The sequence below is a fragment of the Falco cherrug genome, chromosome 2 (genome assembly GCF_023634085.1).
Source record: "Falco cherrug isolate bFalChe1 chromosome 2, bFalChe1.pri, whole genome shotgun sequence".
Classification (NCBI taxonomy): Eukaryota; Metazoa; Chordata; class Aves; order Falconiformes; family Falconidae; genus Falco; species Falco cherrug.
The window spans coordinates 108998491-109017000 of NC_073698.1; the positions used below are offsets into that span (position 1 = coordinate 108998491).

Genomic DNA, 18510 nt, shown 5'->3' on the forward strand with positions numbered 1-18510 from the left:
TAAAATTATGATATTAAATAGGCTGGCTGAAGGACTTGGGTTTGTGCTTTGATTAACATAGTGACCAATAAAACCAGCTGGTTGTGAGATCAAAAGATTATATTTAAATAAAAGCTCCAATTAATTTATTTCTTTTTATAGTGAATTTCTAGTAATTATGGCTGTGGAGAAAAGCTAGAAAAGGTATCCTTGCATAACCATACATCATTTTTAACTGGAGTCTTTTGAAAGGCGAAACTAGCAACTATAAGGCCACAGATCTTCTGTTCACCTAGCGTGACAAATGCTGGAGAGGACTTGGTGTGGGGCACGGAGAGAACAGAGCAGCAGGGTCAGTCCATGCCATTTAGATTATCCAGACTGAGCTACAGCCTTACTTCTTGCCTCTTTTCCTTGTCTCTTTTTGCAAAAGAAAGACATTAAAAAAAAAAAAAACAACAAACAGATCTGCATACATTTCTGTACAGTTAGCAGATTTGCGTCTCTGCTGTCAGCAGGTGTAATCGGAAGTTGGGTCTTGATTGCTCTTCATGCCTAATTAAATAGTTTGTAATTATAATGGTGAAAATGTGGTTTTCTAAAACACTTAAATTCTGTTTACCTAAAAGCTTAGTGCTCCTAAACCATCCCTCTCCACAACCACCAAACCGATAGTGGAATAGAAAAAAATGAATGTCAGGGTATATTTTTATATTTCCCCCTTCTTCAGCCTGCCCCAAAAGTTAGCTAGTCTTTTGATGACAATATTTGGAGATACTGCTTACATTTGTAAGATATGCCAAATAGTATAAATCCAGTTCCAGTGAATTTCAATATTGAACCAAGACTGGAGGGTTTGCATGTCATGCATAGAAAAGTCATTTGCTTTATAACATCATGCTCAACATAGTTGCTGTTGTCGAGTTTTTTCTCTGAAATCTTCCAGCACTGCTTCTTCCCCACTTTCCTTCTGCACATCGACACCTTTAATCTCCCTTCTTGTTCCCACCAAGCATTGACTCTTATTGTCCATCAATACCCCCAGACAAGTCAAACTACACCTCTCTTTTAGAATTTTTTCCCATCTGACTGTGCATCCTGATCCCCTATGTCTGAACACTGTTAATGCCATCTACTTGAAAACATAGCCAGTCCTGGTTCTTTCTTGTTTAACTCAGCTTTCTTCTTTTTTCTTTTCCTTGTCTCTTCCTGATCTCCTGGAATACCTATTTCTTCTTACTCACCACTCACCGCTGCCCACTACCTCTTCAACTCTTGCTTCTTTCTTGTCTTTATACAAGCTGAAATCTGGATCTCCCAAGTTTGTGTTGTTTTACCAACCATTCTTTTTACAGCAAGTTCTCCTTCCCACTCCATTCTTGACCACACTACCCCAAAGAGAAGTGCGGGAGCTCTTGAAATTCTGTCCTTCTGCCATCCAGACCTTCCTCTCCTTTCTCAATCATTTGTAAAAGTCTAGAGGGGTAGACTGAAAAAGGCAGTCTGTATACCCTAATTCACACCTTGCAATGCACGATAGCTCCAGCACAACACACAGAGCACAACAAGCTCTGTGAAGCATAAAGGGTGTGAGAGTGCTGTTATCTGCCCAGAAAGGTAGGATACATCCAGAGCCGGCATCATAAACACCTGACTGCTTCTCCTTAGCATTTATTGTCATCAGAATTTACTCTAGCATGTATAATTGTAATGTTTCTTTCCTTTGTTGTTTTTTATTATTTTTACAACTGGGGATATCACATACCGATATTGCGGCTCTTTTTGTTGCTGTTGTTGTTTTTGTTTATCTATTAGTTCTGTCTCTACTAATTAATGTTTCTGGTGTTATGTCCTCTGGCATAAAACAAACCTCCATAATGTTGTCTTTTTCCTTCAATATTCCTCATCTCCCCCTTGAAAAATATCCTAAATTTACACCATGATTTTTCTTACATTGTAGCTCCCCCACAGTTTGTGGTGAGACCACGAGACCAGATTGTAGCCCAGGGTCGAACAGTGACTTTTCCTTGTGAAACTAAAGGAAATCCCCAGCCAGCTGTTTTCTGGCAAAAAGAAGGAAGCCAGGTAAGTTGTAAGCATCCTGTAAGTCTTTCAAGCCTTTCTAAATAGTTATATTGTTAATTTTTAAAGAGAATTATTTATATTACCTTTCACAAATTCTTTTAATCTTTCACAGGAATTTGTCTTTTAAACTGTCACTATTCTCTATTGACATTTTTGTTGCTGGTTTGTGGTTTTTTTTAATATAAAATGGTGAAAAACTCAGAGGCCATTTAAGCTGGTGAAACTTGTGCTAGGTACTGTATAAATGTATAGAAAACAACAGTATATGTCTTAAAGACTTTTCATTCTGAAGCCCCCAACAAACAGGTGGATGAGACAAACATAGTAGATAAAAAAGGTATGACTCAATTTTTAACTAATCAGAGTCAGTAATTACAGTTCACAACCTGTCTAGACATGATCAAGCAGATATATATCTAGCAAGCTGATTTGCATCGGCATATTCTCATAGTGCATACAGATACAGGTTTTGAACATGCAGATGCTTTCTTCAGTAAAATTGTCTCAGGAAGTTTCCAAATCTCATTTTGCAAATATTTCCCTGATCCTTACTGACATTTTTTGAAAGCAAAACTTCTGATGTAGCATCAATGTTGCCATCAGCCAATACTAAATTCTATAGGTTAATATCTGAATGTCATGCTGTAACATTTTTTTGCTGCTGTTGCTGTACTGGCATGACGTTACAGCAGAAGTCAGGCCTTCTCACTTTCCACATGCAGTTCACGTTAGCATTTTAAATTTGAACACTGTAAACTGTGTGCCATATTCTCTTTTGCACCTGAGAAAAGATTAAAAGGGGTGAATGGATGCCCAAGGACAGTGCCTTCTGCAGCTCCCTGATGAAACCTGTCATGTCTACGTCTGTTTATGTATCTGCACTGTCTACTCTTCTCCATTGGCTAAATTAGTCTTTTCAGAGACCTGTGCTACTTTCTCCCATACAGTGATCTGTCAGTTAAATCAAATATCCACACTGTGCTGTGCAGCACAGATGTGCCTTTTGTCTAATCTGGACGCATTGTATGTACCAGCTCAGTTAAAACGTGAGATAAGAAGTGAACCGCCGATCTCTCGCTCTGCCCCACCTGCTTCTGCTTCACTTTCTCATGAGGTCAGATAACTGGTCCAGAATAACAGGACCAAGGCTGACAGCATTTTCTGCTCTGCTGCATTCGTGGTTTACAAAGGCACAGCACTATTACTTTATGAGTGTAAGCTTAATCTTTGGTCTGTTTCTTCCAGTGAATTATTTGGAGAACTTTAGATCTAGCCTCCATGGATCACATCCTAGAAAAGCACAGTATTGTGAGTCTCACTAAGGTGAAAATTGTTCCACGGGGAAAGTAGAATAGCATATTGAAATTAAAGTAGGAAGTACTCATGTGCTAGCAAACATTTCAAAACCCTTCCTTGTAGAGCATTTTAATAACATGGTAATGTTTATGTAAAGTGAGCTTATAGTGTCACACTTGAATCTAATAAAGTGGACATCCATCATGCTGTAATAAAGAGAAGAGCTTCTAATTAAAGTAGGACATCATTTGCAGGATTAAAGTCATTTAGCGTAATTGAAAAGTGTTAATACTCTATTTTATCCTCTTCCATTGGTATCACTTCAAGGGTAAAAACATTTTAAGGTGAAAATGCATCTTGTGTCTTTAATTGAATGTTATTACCTACTGATTGTACCATGTTGAAGCTGTTTAATTACAAACCTGGAAAATTAATTGCCATATTGAGAACCAGATCCCTGAGGGTTAGAATGGTCTTTTTTGGCAAATAAATGCAACATAAAAATTGATACCTACATGGTTTATAATCAAACCTGGAAACATAGCTCAACATGATTCACTACACCCTCATGTTAATCTTAACTGAGCATCAGTGAAGTAGCACAGGTTAGTGTTGCTGTCTTGGTATACAACTTGCCAGGTTTTGCCATGAGATGCCATGGAATAGGTGAATTTCCACATACATACTGCATGGTATTTTGGCCAAATTATGTGACTTTGCACCTTTACATGCCTGGCTATGAGTTGTTGCTTGGCTTTATAAGGCTTGCTTCTGCTTTTGCTCAAGAAACGGTTTGCAGCACCACTGTTAGTGTTCAGAGTAAGGTTATGTAGTCACGTTAGCCCACTCCAGTAATTGTAGGGCATTTTTCATTGTGAACCCATTTCCCAATCCTGTGTTTCTGAGCACAACCAGCTGGAAGGGAGAGGACCTGTTCCCTCCTGAGTCATCTTTTGTGCTAGCTTGTGCATAAACAGCTGGTCCTTTGTACTCGGTAGCCTTTTCCCCAGAGCCTAACAGCCGCCCACCAATGAAATGCACCAGGGTAGGGTGTGTGTAACCTTTAGACTCTGGATTGAATTCTTCCTTGGGAGAAATTAAGTGGTATGATATCAGGGATGACTCTGGTCCCCCTGTTTGCAACCCAGCAGGCCACCACTGTACCCAGATGAGCAACCTGACAGCTAATTTAAACCAGTGAAATTGTAAAAACATTTAAAAAGGGGTTGTACGGTAATTTAGGATAAGTTATAATTCATACTTATCTGGTCTTTGAAGGGAGGAGTAATGAGACTGATGAACTCCTCCTGATGTTTGGAATATTCACTGGGATGTGGTACCTCTCCAGAACAAACAAGCTCATGCTGAAGATCAGAAGGGTAGCCTCCCCTTTCCAATGCAGTGATAAAGAGAATTCTGGATCTTTTCCCTCTTAAGAATTAGGAGCTTTATCCTTGCACTGTATTGTATGTTGTGTTTCTTTTTACACTTTGTATAATTACTGATAAATGGAGTCAAGCTCAGACATATCAGCATTCTCTTTCTCATAAAATTTAGTGGAGTCTTTGTAATACCCTGAATCAGTAGGTATCTGTGCCAGGCAGAGGTCATTCTGCAAGTTTTCAAGCAATTCAGAAAACAGGATAATTTCTTGAGACCCACTTAGCCCTGTAGCCTGAAATTGCTTCATAATTTTCACACTCCTTTTCTTACTGGATCTGACATGTTTACTGGGTGCATATTGATTTTTGAGGAAAAATATGTTGTGAAAAGTTTCTTGAACATTGACACTGAAAGGGGGTAAGGGAAAAGACTCACCCTAGGGTGACAAGTAGCCTAGTAGGTTAATACAGTTATAAGGATATTTGGAGTGTCAGATCTCATTTAAAGCATATCTCTCCTTGCGTTGCCAAAACCAGAGAAAGGTGAGAGCTTCACTTCAAAGCAGAATTTTTTAAAATCCAAGTTTGTTGCTTGTCAGTTCCAAATAATTTTTTTGTAAACCATTCAGGACTACTGCTAAAGAAACAGATCTACAAAAAAATCATTTAATACCTTACTCTACTTTTAGATTTTATTTTCAGCCCATATAGACAAGCCTAAAAGTTAGTAGGGAGTTCTCATTAGAAAGAACACCAGAGTTATACAGAGCTGCAGTAATGACTGAAAGCTTTTCACAGCGTGGTAACAGTGTTTTGGGATATTCCTGATGCAAACAACTGGTTTTTTTGTAGAGGACAGTTGAGTTGACATAAAAGCCAGATCCTATTTCCCTGGAATTACTGTTGTTTAATTATTGTTTAATCTGTTCCCCTTTCTGTCTCATTGGGCAATGCTCCTGACCTTTCTGTTCACATTGCCTCCCTTTTCCTGCTCCTTTTTTATTCAGATCAAGAGCTGTGTAAGATGGTATAAGTTTTTCCTTGAAAACACAGCCCTCACCACTAAAACCTTTTTGGTCCTTTTCTGTGTTATTGATTGATTCAGTTCTCCATCATATGCAATGACTACTACATCCATTCCAGTTATTCTTATTGACATCTCTATTTTCTCCAATCCAGCCTGAAGGCAAAAGCTAATCTCCTTGTTTTGTGCTAACTGATGTCTTATCCTACATGAAATTATTTTTTCTCTCTGATGATTTCCACATCAGATTTATACCCTTTCTTTTCACCCTCAAGGCTCCGTGCTGCTTTCCTCATTTCGTATATCTGTTTTCATTTCCTTTTCCCTCTCCTTTAAGCTCTCATGCTATGCCAGCTTCTCCTACTTTATGACCTGTTTGTATCTTCCTCCCAGCTTTCCTTCAGTGCTGCACTCTTACTTTTGCTTTTGCCCAGAACATATTCCCAGCCAAACAATAGTGCTGTGCTCCCTCAAGTCTCCAGGTTTCAATTCTTTCTGCTAGTTTCCTAATGTTTACTGTAGTAATGTGTCCTCCTGATTTAATAGGCAACTAAGTACATTATTACAATTGCATTCAGAATGAAGATGAATGTGTCACAAATATAAATTACTCAAGTGTGATTGTTGGAAAAATTTTCATCGCCTCTACCCCCAGCCAGAACACACCACTGTGTGCTGTCGAAGGGCTGTTTCTAATTTAAACTGCAAGTTGCCCAAGGCACGGAAAGCTAGCTCGATGCGTTCGTAAAGTCATAACCATACTTACTTTTTCTTCTAGTTTGTAGTGCTTTTTAGGAAAAATCGTTGTGTCTCTAGCTGAGGGAAAAGCGGTGCTTTTGTGGTTTGAATTGATGTGAGATTAATTGTCTTTGCAGAATCTACTCTTCCCAAACCAGCCTCTCCAACCCAACAGCAGATATTCAGTGTCACCAACCGGAGACCTCACTATTACCAACATTCAGCGGTCCGATGCAGGCTACTACATTTGTCAAGCACTGACGGTTGCTGGAAGCATTTTAGCAAAGGCTCAGCTGGAGGTTACTGATGGTGAGCTATAGAAATTCCTATTGTCTTTTCCTGTCAAAAGTATTTTAAAAGCAGTGTAAATAAAGGCATAGGAGGTCACATAATTCATACAAGTAAGTGGACAAGTTTCTACAGAAAACACAATGAATAAGGGTCTCTGTGCAATTCTTTATAGTACCAAAAAGGCATCGAAGTCTAGTTTGCCTTTTGCTTGCTCTCTGGAGATCCTTAACAATGCAAGCAAGGGACAAGCCAGCTTAGAATAGGCTTGGTGGGAAAGGATGCTGCTTGGTTCACTAGAGCTAAGACAGGACTGCAAAAAAAAACATTGTGAAGAAAGTGTAGGTTTGTGATTAAAGCAGTGAACTGGGGTGCAGAAAAATGCGTCTTAGTTCCCACCAGTCCTCAGTATTGCCATAGGCAGCTAATTAGGAGATGTGTCCTTAGCTTAATTGAATCAAACCAGTTGCCTTGAACTTACTGGAGTACTGTTAGTTTAGAACAGCTACAACATGTAGCCTTTTACTCACTCTTGTGAATAAGGCACCTACCTCTCGCAGCTATGTTCCAAGAATTTCTCAGTATGGTTTGGTGTTAAAAGAGCCATGGAAATATGTAGGTAGAGAAGAGTTTTCAGGAAAGGAAGAGCACTACATGATCTATCTTTATGTTTTCCATTTCAAGATTTTGGGGTTGAAATTTACCCTGTCTTGAAGTTTACCTTACTCTACCTACAAACATGAATCTTTTTCATATGTCAGGAATCCTGTTGATATCCTTCTTCATCCCATTGTGGATAGAAGGCAGTTTACATCCTTTAATGTCAGTGAAGAAAACAACAGAATTCCTCTTATACTAGGAGATTGTGGCATTCCCGAGCATCATTATTCCTTATCTTAACTGACACACTAAATATCTCCTGACAGACTTTGATGAATTTTTGCCATTAAAACTGTTGTTATATGCAAAGGTCTACTTTTACTGTTCCCTTAGAGACCTGCCTGCACCATGAAAGTTTGAAAAGATGTCTAATTCTGAATAATCCAGTTTTTCACAAGAGCATATTCATCACAAGTGACAGGTAGAGAGGTTCAGGCTCATGTTATAGAGGTTTGAGCATTAATTTGATGCCTTTTCTTTGTTTTCCAAAAGCTGTCTATATTTTTATGACAAGGGGAGATAATTTCTACCTTATCCTTGCATCTTTACAAGCACATTGCTTTTCTGTAAAGTAGTTTCTGGAGACTAAAGGCTAACCTTCGCTCTGCAATATTTTTAAGTCCTTTCTCTCATGGTCTATGACAAAATGATGCATTTTCATTCAGTTCAAATTTAAATGTAGATTAAAAGGTCATTTAAAATTAATGGAAAGGCAGTATTTTTTAATATCTGTCCATAGTGCTGCCTGATTCAGTGCCATGACTGTGACTGGAATAAATAGCCCACACAAACATTGGCTAAGAGGACATTGAGCTGTTAATGGTTGCACCTGCTGATGCTGTACAGATTTACTGCAACAGGGGCTGAGTGGATCAAATCAGTTTCAAGGATAGCAGTGATGAGAATTTCTTCCTTTTGACAGACAAGGCCTGTGGTCCATCTTTAACTCTTTCTTGTGTGGGTAAAAAAAATAAAAAATCCTAGTCGACCTCTTTGGAATTTTTGTTAGTTTATTTAACAAGTCAAGTGTCCCTGCTAAAACCCAAACTCGTCTACAATTAATTCTGATTAAAGGTGGTGCGCATTCCATGTTGCTAGAGGTAGCGTTATCTGATGGCTCGGCTGCTCAAGGGATGCCAGGCCTGTGTTCTTCAAATGCTTTCCAGAACCCACTGTCAGCATGATCATTATGAAATAATACAAGGTTGCTTTATAGAAATAACATTACATCCTTAAGTCAAAGGGCAGGTGAGGTCAGAAGAAAAGTGCCAAAACAACATCGTGGAACTGAGATTATAAAAATAAATGTCTCATTAGATCACAGATATTTTTTTAATTGCTTTCAGTTAGGAAGTTAACCATAAATGTCTGAATAAGCTGTTTTGGTTGATGCTGAGCAGAAGTTACGGAAGCTAATGTTTTTTATCAGTAGGGGAATGTAATCTAATGGTTTTAAAAATATAATAAAAGATAAACACTGTGCATGCTAGCTATAGACTTAAGCATTAGTGTTCTAGTTTTTGGCTGGTGATTTCAGTTTTACTTCCTAGCCCAGAATTTTTCTGTTTGGTTAATGATTTAATAATAGTGGCGAGCCATCTTTTTCATTTTGAACACATTTTTGTTTGATCCAGAGTAATTTAGATCCAATTGAAGTTCCAATACAGAATGAAAACATATGTCATGTACAGAAAAACAAGTGCTTAATTATACCATATATAGCAGTGTTTCAGTTGTTACATTTTTGCACTTACAAGTCTTTACTGGAAATATTTTTAACTCAAGTGTTCACATGAGAAGAGATTACTAGCTGTGATGAAATGTGCTGAGTTGAGTGATAATTTTGCTGATTATGGACTGTGCTGAGAGCCTTCAGTATATTTGAAATTCAAATCTTGTATTTTCTTGAAAGGCTATCATATAATCCACTCTAATGCACATCTGGAAAAGCAAAATAATTTTTTAAATTGAGACAATCCTAGTGATCCTTTCAAACTCAAAAGTGAATATGCAGCTCACAGTCTTAAAATGACAGATAATGCAAATAAACCAAGTGCTTCCATCTAACTGTGTCTGTGCTCAAGATAAAAATAATAGTTTACAATTAGTAATTTGTTCCATAAATATATCCATCATGCACAGAATGTTATGGAGAAGATCTCAATTTCTCCTTATCTAGTCATTATTAATATTTATGAACAAAAATTTTGACCACTGCATGTTCAATGGTAGGATCAGTTTACTTTGCCCAGTTTATCCACCGGTTGCTGTTTAGGGTGAGTATTGGGATGGAGGAACAAGCTTAAACTCCTGCCATGGATTTTTCTGGCAACATAAGAATGAACTGGTTTAGGATATTAAATTAATTTAAAATACCGTGTTTCTGAGCTTTTGAATGAAAACAAAAGGCTGGACCTATAAGAATAATTTAGAAGAGATTATATTAAAAAAAAAAAAAAAAAGACAAGAGAGATAACAAATTGGCAGCATACCTCAGCATCTCCCTCTCCACTGATTTGGAATAGGCACTTGAGGTATTTTTCCCAAACTCCTCTGTAGCTTTGTTGCTATAGGTTTATTGAATATTCTGGGGTATGTCTCTCTCAAATCCTCCTGAAAGAAGTTAGTATCACAGTTTACTCACCTGCAAATCTGGCCACCATGATTCTTATCCCTTACCAAATATGTATTACAAGTTTTATAGCCAGTGTGGCAGTTTCAAACAGGGGATGTTCAGAACAACGTCACAGCCTCCTGTGAAGCTTTCACAAAGGCGGCAGGGGAAGGATTGGTCTCTGCTTTTCCAGCTCTCAGAAGAGTACCCTGCCCTCTCGTACTAGTGTTCATCACAAGATTTTCGTGACTTCTGTCAGATTTTCCCCATTAATTCATCAGAAATCTTCTGGAACGTTGATTTTGGAAGTGCCAAAGTAAAGGCTTCATGTTATCTTTCTCTTATTTTAATTTCCTGTTGTAAGTTGACCAAATTCCACCCAAAATTTAAACACCGTTTCAGTTGATCTAAATTGCATTTGTAGTGAATAAACTGCTCATTAACAAAAGTAATTTGTTCTTTTCTGGTACTCAGCTCAAAATTTAAGCTGCATTTTATCACAAAAGGGATCTGATAATTTTTCAGTTACCAGAATATGTGAATGTATGGTCCCTGGTAAATAGTTTAAAACCCATTTTTTTTAAGTTAAATTAATTTTTAAATCAATTTATCTTTTACTATGCAAATATATTTTAGCCACACAAAATATTTCTGTGGAATGTTTCCTTCTAGGAGAAAAGAATGTAAAATTTAGATTAAAAAATAAAAAGTTGTAAGATAAAATAACAAAACCCCCAACCTTTTTATGGATATTTTTCATTATCTCTCTGTCCTCCAAGAATGCTTATGATATCTCTTTTTAAACTTCTAGCCGAATTTTGGATCCTTAGTAATGAGGAAACCCTGTAGTAGGTATACACGTTTTAGAGAAGATTTACAAGTCATAGTTGTGAAGACAATACAGTCGTTCACAGATCAGTGGAAACCCTAAGTGTTCATTTAACCTTTAGCCTCAGTGTCATGGAAACCTGTAGTGGTCTTTCACCCATAACACCCTTGAAAATGAAGATTCCTTCTGGCCAGGAGACTTTCAATTACACTATTGATCAGAGCTATTTAAAGGATTATGAGCCTCTCATTTGGGCTGTAAAAAAACTAATTACATGCCAAAGAACAATATCTGTAATGCAGTAGGTTTTGAAAATACCTACATTGCTACACATATGAAAGGCAATTAGATGCAGCAAATAACTGCAGTGGGTCAGCAACTTAAGTAATGATTTCTCCTTAATTTTTAGCTACCTAGAAAACTGAGATTTGCTGTTTTACATTGACTCCAAAGGAAAACTTGCACAGCTAAGTTTTCATTTGACTATACTTGTGCTGCAGGTATGCAGATAGTACGTATGAGCTGAGATCAATTTTTATTTCACCAAATGGCTGAACTGTGTAGTCACAAAGAACCTTAATAAGATAAAAAATTTCATAGCAAGGTGAAAATGCATTCGATTTTCTCTTTTCATGTAATATAGTGGTTTCTGTCCAATCTCTGAGTTCAGTGGGTGATATTTCAGAATTTCCAAAACAGCTTTCACATTCTGATGTTAATAAATAATCTGTATTTGCTTTCTATTTTCAGTTTCAATTTCAATAAATGTGATGAACTCACACTCCAAGGTGCTACTAATACTAACGAGTCTATCCTTTGTGTATCTTGTTAACAAGAGAAGGTCGTATATTTGCAACATTAAAATTTCAGAAACAATTATTTTATTATTTACACCTCCCTAGTATTTTTATTTATTAGATAGCATAATGAAAGCATGTTGGATCTGTTGAAGGGTCCAGAAGTTTGCATCTTAAACAGCTCAAATATAACAGAGACCATATTGCTTTGCAATAATTTATTTTCCCTGCATTGTTAGTCAGGTGTTGTGTATGGACTATAATGAAACAGATTCTCAGCTAGAATAAATGATTCAAATTCAATTGACATCAGTGGAGGCAGGCTAATTTACACTGGTTTAGGAGCTGATCCTGCCTGTTACACTATTTAATACCAGTCATGTAATTCTTCCATTGTTCAAAGATTTAAAACAGCGGCAGCGTGGCAGGTAAGCATATAAAAAAGAACTCTCAGTTCTGTTATACTGATTTTATGCAGGAGTCATAGCTGTGTTTATATGCAAGTATTTCACATTCACTTGTATAAATGCATTCTTTAGAAACAAAGAGTTATATTTTGCTGCTTAACAGATGGCTCACAGAATAGGTTCAACAGCAGAATTATTTATAAAAAGTTGGTATTTCAAGAAAAGCAAACATGAGCATTTTACCAAATCTTTAAGATATCCCGTTGGTCATGGAATGAGGTTTATATGCAGCCATGTACTTGCTCACTGGTTACTGGGTCCTTTAAGAAGTATTTCAAGCATGGAAATGTAAGTTATTAGGGGAGAATAATTAAGACAGATCATGGCTTTAAAAGATGGTGAAATTATTTGATAAGTATGCTGTTAAATAGCTTGATTGCATTTGAACTTTTCTCCACTGGAAGAAGTGGTACAGTTATTTAGATCACTCAGATTCTGAAAAAAAAACATTGTTAGATGCTTTTACTGATGAAAACTTTTAAGTTGAGCATGAATGGGGACTGTGGTTGGTACCCGCGCTAGAATAGCTACAGTGCTTCACTTTGAACTTTAAAAGATTTTCTCTTTTAGGCCCCAAATCAGGTAAGTAATTAAGCACATCTTGATTAAACGTGACATTAAACGTGCTTTCCTAAATAAGAAAAAATAAGAGATGTACCTCAATTCTATTCTGGATCAAGGTCTTAATTTCATCCTATCTTAATCATATGTGTCTGATGATCTTTGCTAAAAGAAGTTTCTATATCTAAGTGTTATATCACAGTGGTGAAATGAAATTCCTACAAAAATGCTTTTCAAATATACCAATTAATCGTTAACCTGTATCTATGGGTCTTCCAAAAATAACGTTTTTAGCCTTTTAAAGGCTAACTTAAACCAGACTTTTAAAATTGGTACTATGACAAAGAAAGGGTTAGCTGCAGCAGAGGATGGTGAGAAGTGTGGATGCCAATGTCTGTGTTGCTGTTTAGTCTTGACAGATAGGCCTCCACCCATCATCCTCCAGGGACCCGTCAATCAGACTCTGGCAGTGGATGGGACAGCTTTGCTGAAGTGCAAGGCAACCGGTGACCCCCTTCCTGTCATCAGCTGGTTAAAAGAAGGATTCACCTTCCTGGGCAGAGACCCTCGAACATCCATACAGGATCAGGGGACACTTCAGATTAAAACTCTGCGGGTGAGTAGCAGTTAACAATACAAGTGCTACAAGTGGTACACGGCTAATCTTGGAGCTGTTGGTGTGCACCTCAGGCAGCTTTGCTGTCTTGATGTCTGTTGTCTTCAAAATTAACTTGTCTCTTTTACTGTGAAATTCTCACCAGGTCACCTCCTATTTCATTCTTTGAGAAGAGATTGTGCAGAGAAGGGGGAAGGGGGGGGGAATGGGTAGAGAAGAGCCAAATTAGCATCAGATATTTTTATTTGACTTTCCTAAAAAGAGAATTGATATTTAAACTCTTACGTATGTTGCAATAAAACATAAGTTGGGGATGGATAGACCTGTCAAAGGACAGGCCTTCCTTATCTCTTCAGTCAGTCTTACCATGAAGCCATTGGCCTGTTGTCTCTGTTAGAATTCAGAGCAGTTCATTTTCAACACCTGGTCGTAATTTTCCAAGGAGCTATTGTGCTAGCAATTGATTCTGGAGTTCAACAGGGTTTGGCTGTGTGCTTTCTTCATCAATGAGTCTTGGCCTTCTTAAGCTGTCTGATTTATTCCACTGTTACGCTTGCCATAGATGTTCCATCAGGCTGCAGGCAGAAGACAACTAATACTGTAACATACATGCAGTTATATGCAGAGGGATTGCTATTCAAAACGAAATGCCTCTCATAATATTTACATTTTGACATGTGAGATCTGAAAAGTACAATGAACTCTTATAATATTCCAAACAGCATAATGTCAGATTTTGTTGATAAACATTGCATCACCAATCTTTGTTTGGCCTTTTAATTTTTCCCTGTCAAAGATAAAAATGCATAATTTTTTGTGTGTATGTGGAGTGGACAAGCATGTATAAGGAAAAATAGTAAGGCAAATGTAATTATTTGTCAAGATCTTAAAGACTACTTCAGAAACCTTCTAATTTCATTAGCAGAATTTTCTGCACTGAGCTTTGCCTTCCAAAAGAAGTCAATAAACATAGCTACCGAGGACAATACATAAAGAGCAGCTTTGTTTCCTGATACCATCTCATCAGTGATCGTAGATGAATAGTTAACTTCCTTAGAACAAAATGGAATTTATTAAAAAATTTATGCTAGCTTTCCTTGAGTAAACAATTTATCCTTCCTCCCTGGGCTGAAGGCAGGTTTAGGCCATGAAGGTTAATGCATTTTTCCTGTAGAGCTGGATTAAAGAGTGCGCTTGAATAGTCAAGATTCCCCAGTAGTTTTAGAAAGCAGCAATTAAAGGTGGAAGCTTAGTGATTTCAAACAAACTTTCAGGCATTGATGATGGGCTTCTGTGGAGTGTCCATGAGGCAGAAGCTCCTGGGATACCTGTCTGCATGCAGCTATGCAAACAATGAAATTGGTTCTGAATCGTGTCAGCGCATTAATCTCGCTGTTAGAGGCACAAGGTCTGTAAACGGAAGAAAAAAAATTGCTTGCAAGGGGAGAAGAAAACAGTATTAGTAGTGAGTGTGGTTTTGAAAGACATGAAGCTTTTATTGATCCTTAAGTGGCTTATTCACTAGTAACCAATTTTCCTTAAAGGCTTAGAAAGACATTTTTTATAAACCCCTTGATTACAGTAATGTGCACTGTTTGACTCAAACTTAAGAATAAAAACCACAACCATAAAACCCAGATTTCTCCTGTACCTTGCAATTTTTATCAATCAAATAAGGATTTAAATCTGGAATGTTTAACTTTTCTCTCAAGTCTACCTGAGCAAAGACTAGCAACTGCCTAAGTAAAAAATGGCCGTGAAATATGTCCAAGTACACTTACAAACCAAAGTTCAAAGCAAAATAATATTTACCACCCACATGTCCTCATCCTTTTCTTCCCTTCACAAATAATAATCACTGTTACAATCGTTAAAGATCTCAAGATGCAGCGAAAGAGAAGCCATTACTCTTTAAACCTTTGAGACCACCCTCTTCTGCTCTGTAATTCTCTTTGTGTGTGTAAATCACATTATTCAGGAGTCTGCAGCAGTCACAGTGAACGGCAGGCCACAGTTATAAACATGAACCTAGAGATTTTTCTGAGGAGCCAATCTTCCCAGTTGCTCTGAGGAAGGCAACTGAAAACTCACATACATCACTTAGTACCCTTTCAGACAGGTCAACACTGACAGAAAACTGCCTTCTGCTCCATAGAATTGTACCCCACCAGATTTAGACACCTGCATTAACTAAGGAAGAAAACTGTTTCCTTTACTGAATAGCAAAGATTTTCCATTCACCTCCCCTATTGCTTTTTTCATACCACAAAAAATGTATAAATAATTGAATTATCAATACGCTATGTCTGTATCTAATCCCTCCACAGTCTGGAAGTTAGATAATTCACCATAACTTGCAAGAGGCAGCATATCTCCAGCTTGCTTTGTATGTTGAGTTTGCCTTCTGCAAGTTACTCTGTTGTGTATACCACATACTTCATTGAGTAAGCCATACACCATCTGTCACAGTAGTACGCAAATGAAGTTGAGAACCATAGCCTTGAGAAATATTCTCCATTATCACATAATGAAGAATTGTATATTTTATAAAAGCTCAGAAGAAGAAAAAATAAAACACTATTTCAGAATGCTATAAAGCTCTGTCCTCTGGAAAATCTGTCTCCTTTCAGGAGTCTTTCTCATTTCATTAGCAGTACCTTGATATTTTGAGTCTCTGAGCCACTGTCAGAGAGGTTTAATTATTGCTTGTGTTTCATGGAAAAAACCATCCCCTGAAATGCAAATTATGGTCATTCAGACAATTGAAGGGGTTTTAATCAGTTGCTTCCAGCCCCTAAGAATGGTACACTGCAGTCCCAGTGTATCGGAAGAAAATACCAACAAAATTCAAACATGACAAAGTTGAAAATCAATTAAATAATATATCAACAAGTAATCTAAAGAGCATCTCACTTATTTGCCTTCATGTTCTTCTTGAAGAGTGAGGTACAAGCACATATGCTATAGTGCCGATCTGCATTTAGCAGAAAACCCATTACAATTCCTTAAAGTCCAATAAAGCTTCTTGGATGCAGTTCTATTTCCATCAAGTCATCTGATGGTGAATATAATTCTTCTCCTCTATCACTCGAGTCAGCACTCTCCCTCTTCTCCTTCCATTTCCAGATTACCTTGCTTTATACATAGTGGTAGAAGGGCTCCTCAATATACTTTGTGCTTTGTAAAGTTACCCTCTGTAGTCCTCACTAGTTCCTGTCTCAGAAATCTGTACTTTAAATTTAAGGAAGGAATACCAAAACCCTTGGCAAATTTTCCAGTAGAACAGTTTATACAGCAGTGAGATTAATATTGACAATATAATTCAAAATGGTTTCCCCAAATAAATTTGAAATATATGAACTGACAAGTGAATCACAGTAGTTTTATACCAATGCGTAATTTTTTTTGCTACCAAAGTGCCTTGCAAGCCTGAAATAAAATCCCATGTGAAACAGAAGAAAGGTAAGCATGGTGTAGGATCCAATTTAATTTTGTCCTTTGCAAATTGCTTGGAGGAATTTATGTGTGGAGAGAACCACCGTTAAAGTCTCAGCAACAATATTTTTATGTGTAGTGGCCTGTAATGAAATTAATTCATCTGCCATAAGGGTCTAAGATGTAACAGCCTTCGTGGCACTAGGAACTGTATCTCTAGATCATCATGAGATAATGAATCGTGAGCTTTTATCCTCTGAGAAGTTAATGATTTCACCTGCATTTGTTGTAACCAATACAAAGATTGGCACTGTCTAAAACATCCATTCTGTAGCACTTATATGCTGTACTGGTACCAATAACAATATGAAAATTAGAATTAGAATAGTATTAGAAGCAGGTAATCTTATTATACTTCTCTAAAAGTAAGCCACCATTAAATGATTGATTGAAAACATCTGGTGCCCTCTAGTCTGGCATAAAATGTAGGCTAAGTCCTTTTTACCAAGAAACATTCAGAAAAATAAAATTAGGGTAAACTCAGTCAGTTGATTCTAAAAGGTTGTTAAAATGGCTCTTAACTGGTCTTTGGGTTTGTTTTTTTTTGTTTTGTTTTTTTGTGTTTTTTGGTTTTTGTTTTTTTTTTTTTTTTTATGTCTAGCTGTCTGATACTGGGACTTACACGTGCGTTGCTACAAGTTCCAGTGGGGAGACATCTTGGAGTGCTGTGCTAGAGGTGACAGGTAAGAAATGTCCAGGGACTCTGTTTCAGTTGGCACAAAATGAAAACGTAGACTATATTAGAGGAGTCTGAGTCAAATAATCTGTTCTAGGAATTCTGGGATTGAGATGGAGAAATTTTAGGTGGGAGGGTCCTTCACACACCTTGTATTTCATTGCTACTATCTTCAAATGCCCATTGATGTTGCAACAGTCTGTATTTGTCTCCAGTGACAGCGGTATGCCGTAACTCTGCTAAACAGGAATAGTAATAAACTGCAGATTCATCCAGTAACTGGTTTAGGCAAGAAAACTGTGATGCCTACACAGACACCTATCAAAGCCCAGCGTGCTCTCTGAGTACTGCAGTTGATCTGGATATAGGAATTTTCTCAACCTTCTAGTAACTGAATTTTTAGTATTTTATGTACATTCCAGCAAAGCTGGGGTTTTCTGATGCTCTTTCTTTTCTTTTTTATTTTTTAAAATGTATTTCTATATAATCTTTTGAGTTTTTCAGTTTTTTTCTTTCAGTATGTACCTAAAGAATGACAGCTCTTCATCCCAAAATATGTGGTAATCCAATTTATTCTTTACAGATTAAGAACTTTGGTTATGCTGATTTTGCAGATTTTTGGCACTTTTATCCTTTTAATCTACTTTGCTCAAATTTATACAATCAAAAAATTACAAAAAGTAATTGTTTTGTATTTGCCTCTCGCAGAATCTGGTGGAGCAACAGTCAGTAAAAATTACGATATAAATGACCTTCCTGGGCCACCATCCAAACCTCAGGTCACTGATGTTACCAAGAACAGTGTCACCCTGTCCTGGCAACCAGGGACCCCTGGAAGCCTACCAGCTAGTGCATATATCATTGAGGCTTTTAGGTATGTGAATTATTCCAGTTCAATCTCCTTCTTTTCTAATTTTGCTTAAACCTTGGTACCAGCTGTTCTCCTGGTGTTGCAGTGTTCTTTTGGACTCTACATGTATCATTAGAAGTTCATTAAAAGACT

At 37.3% G+C, this 18510-nt stretch overlaps 1 protein-coding gene across 12 annotated transcripts in view; it reads left to right on the top strand.

Moving 5' to 3' along the window:
* ROBO2 (roundabout guidance receptor 2) overlaps positions 1 to 18510 on the top strand; it is a 471362-nt gene that overhangs the window by 366073 nt on the left and 86779 nt on the right. For all 12 annotated transcript variants that reach the window (XM_055702516.1, XM_055702520.1, XM_055702523.1 and 9 more), the window contains 5 exons: positions 1940 to 2064; positions 6642 to 6813; positions 13131 to 13336; positions 17433 to 17514; positions 18216 to 18381. In XM_055702516.1, coding sequence (XP_055558491.1) covers positions 1940 to 2064; positions 6642 to 6813; positions 13131 to 13336; positions 17433 to 17514; positions 18216 to 18381 — 751 coding nt within the window. The remainder of the gene's footprint in view (positions 1 to 1939; positions 2065 to 6641; positions 6814 to 13130; positions 13337 to 17432; positions 17515 to 18215; positions 18382 to 18510) is intronic.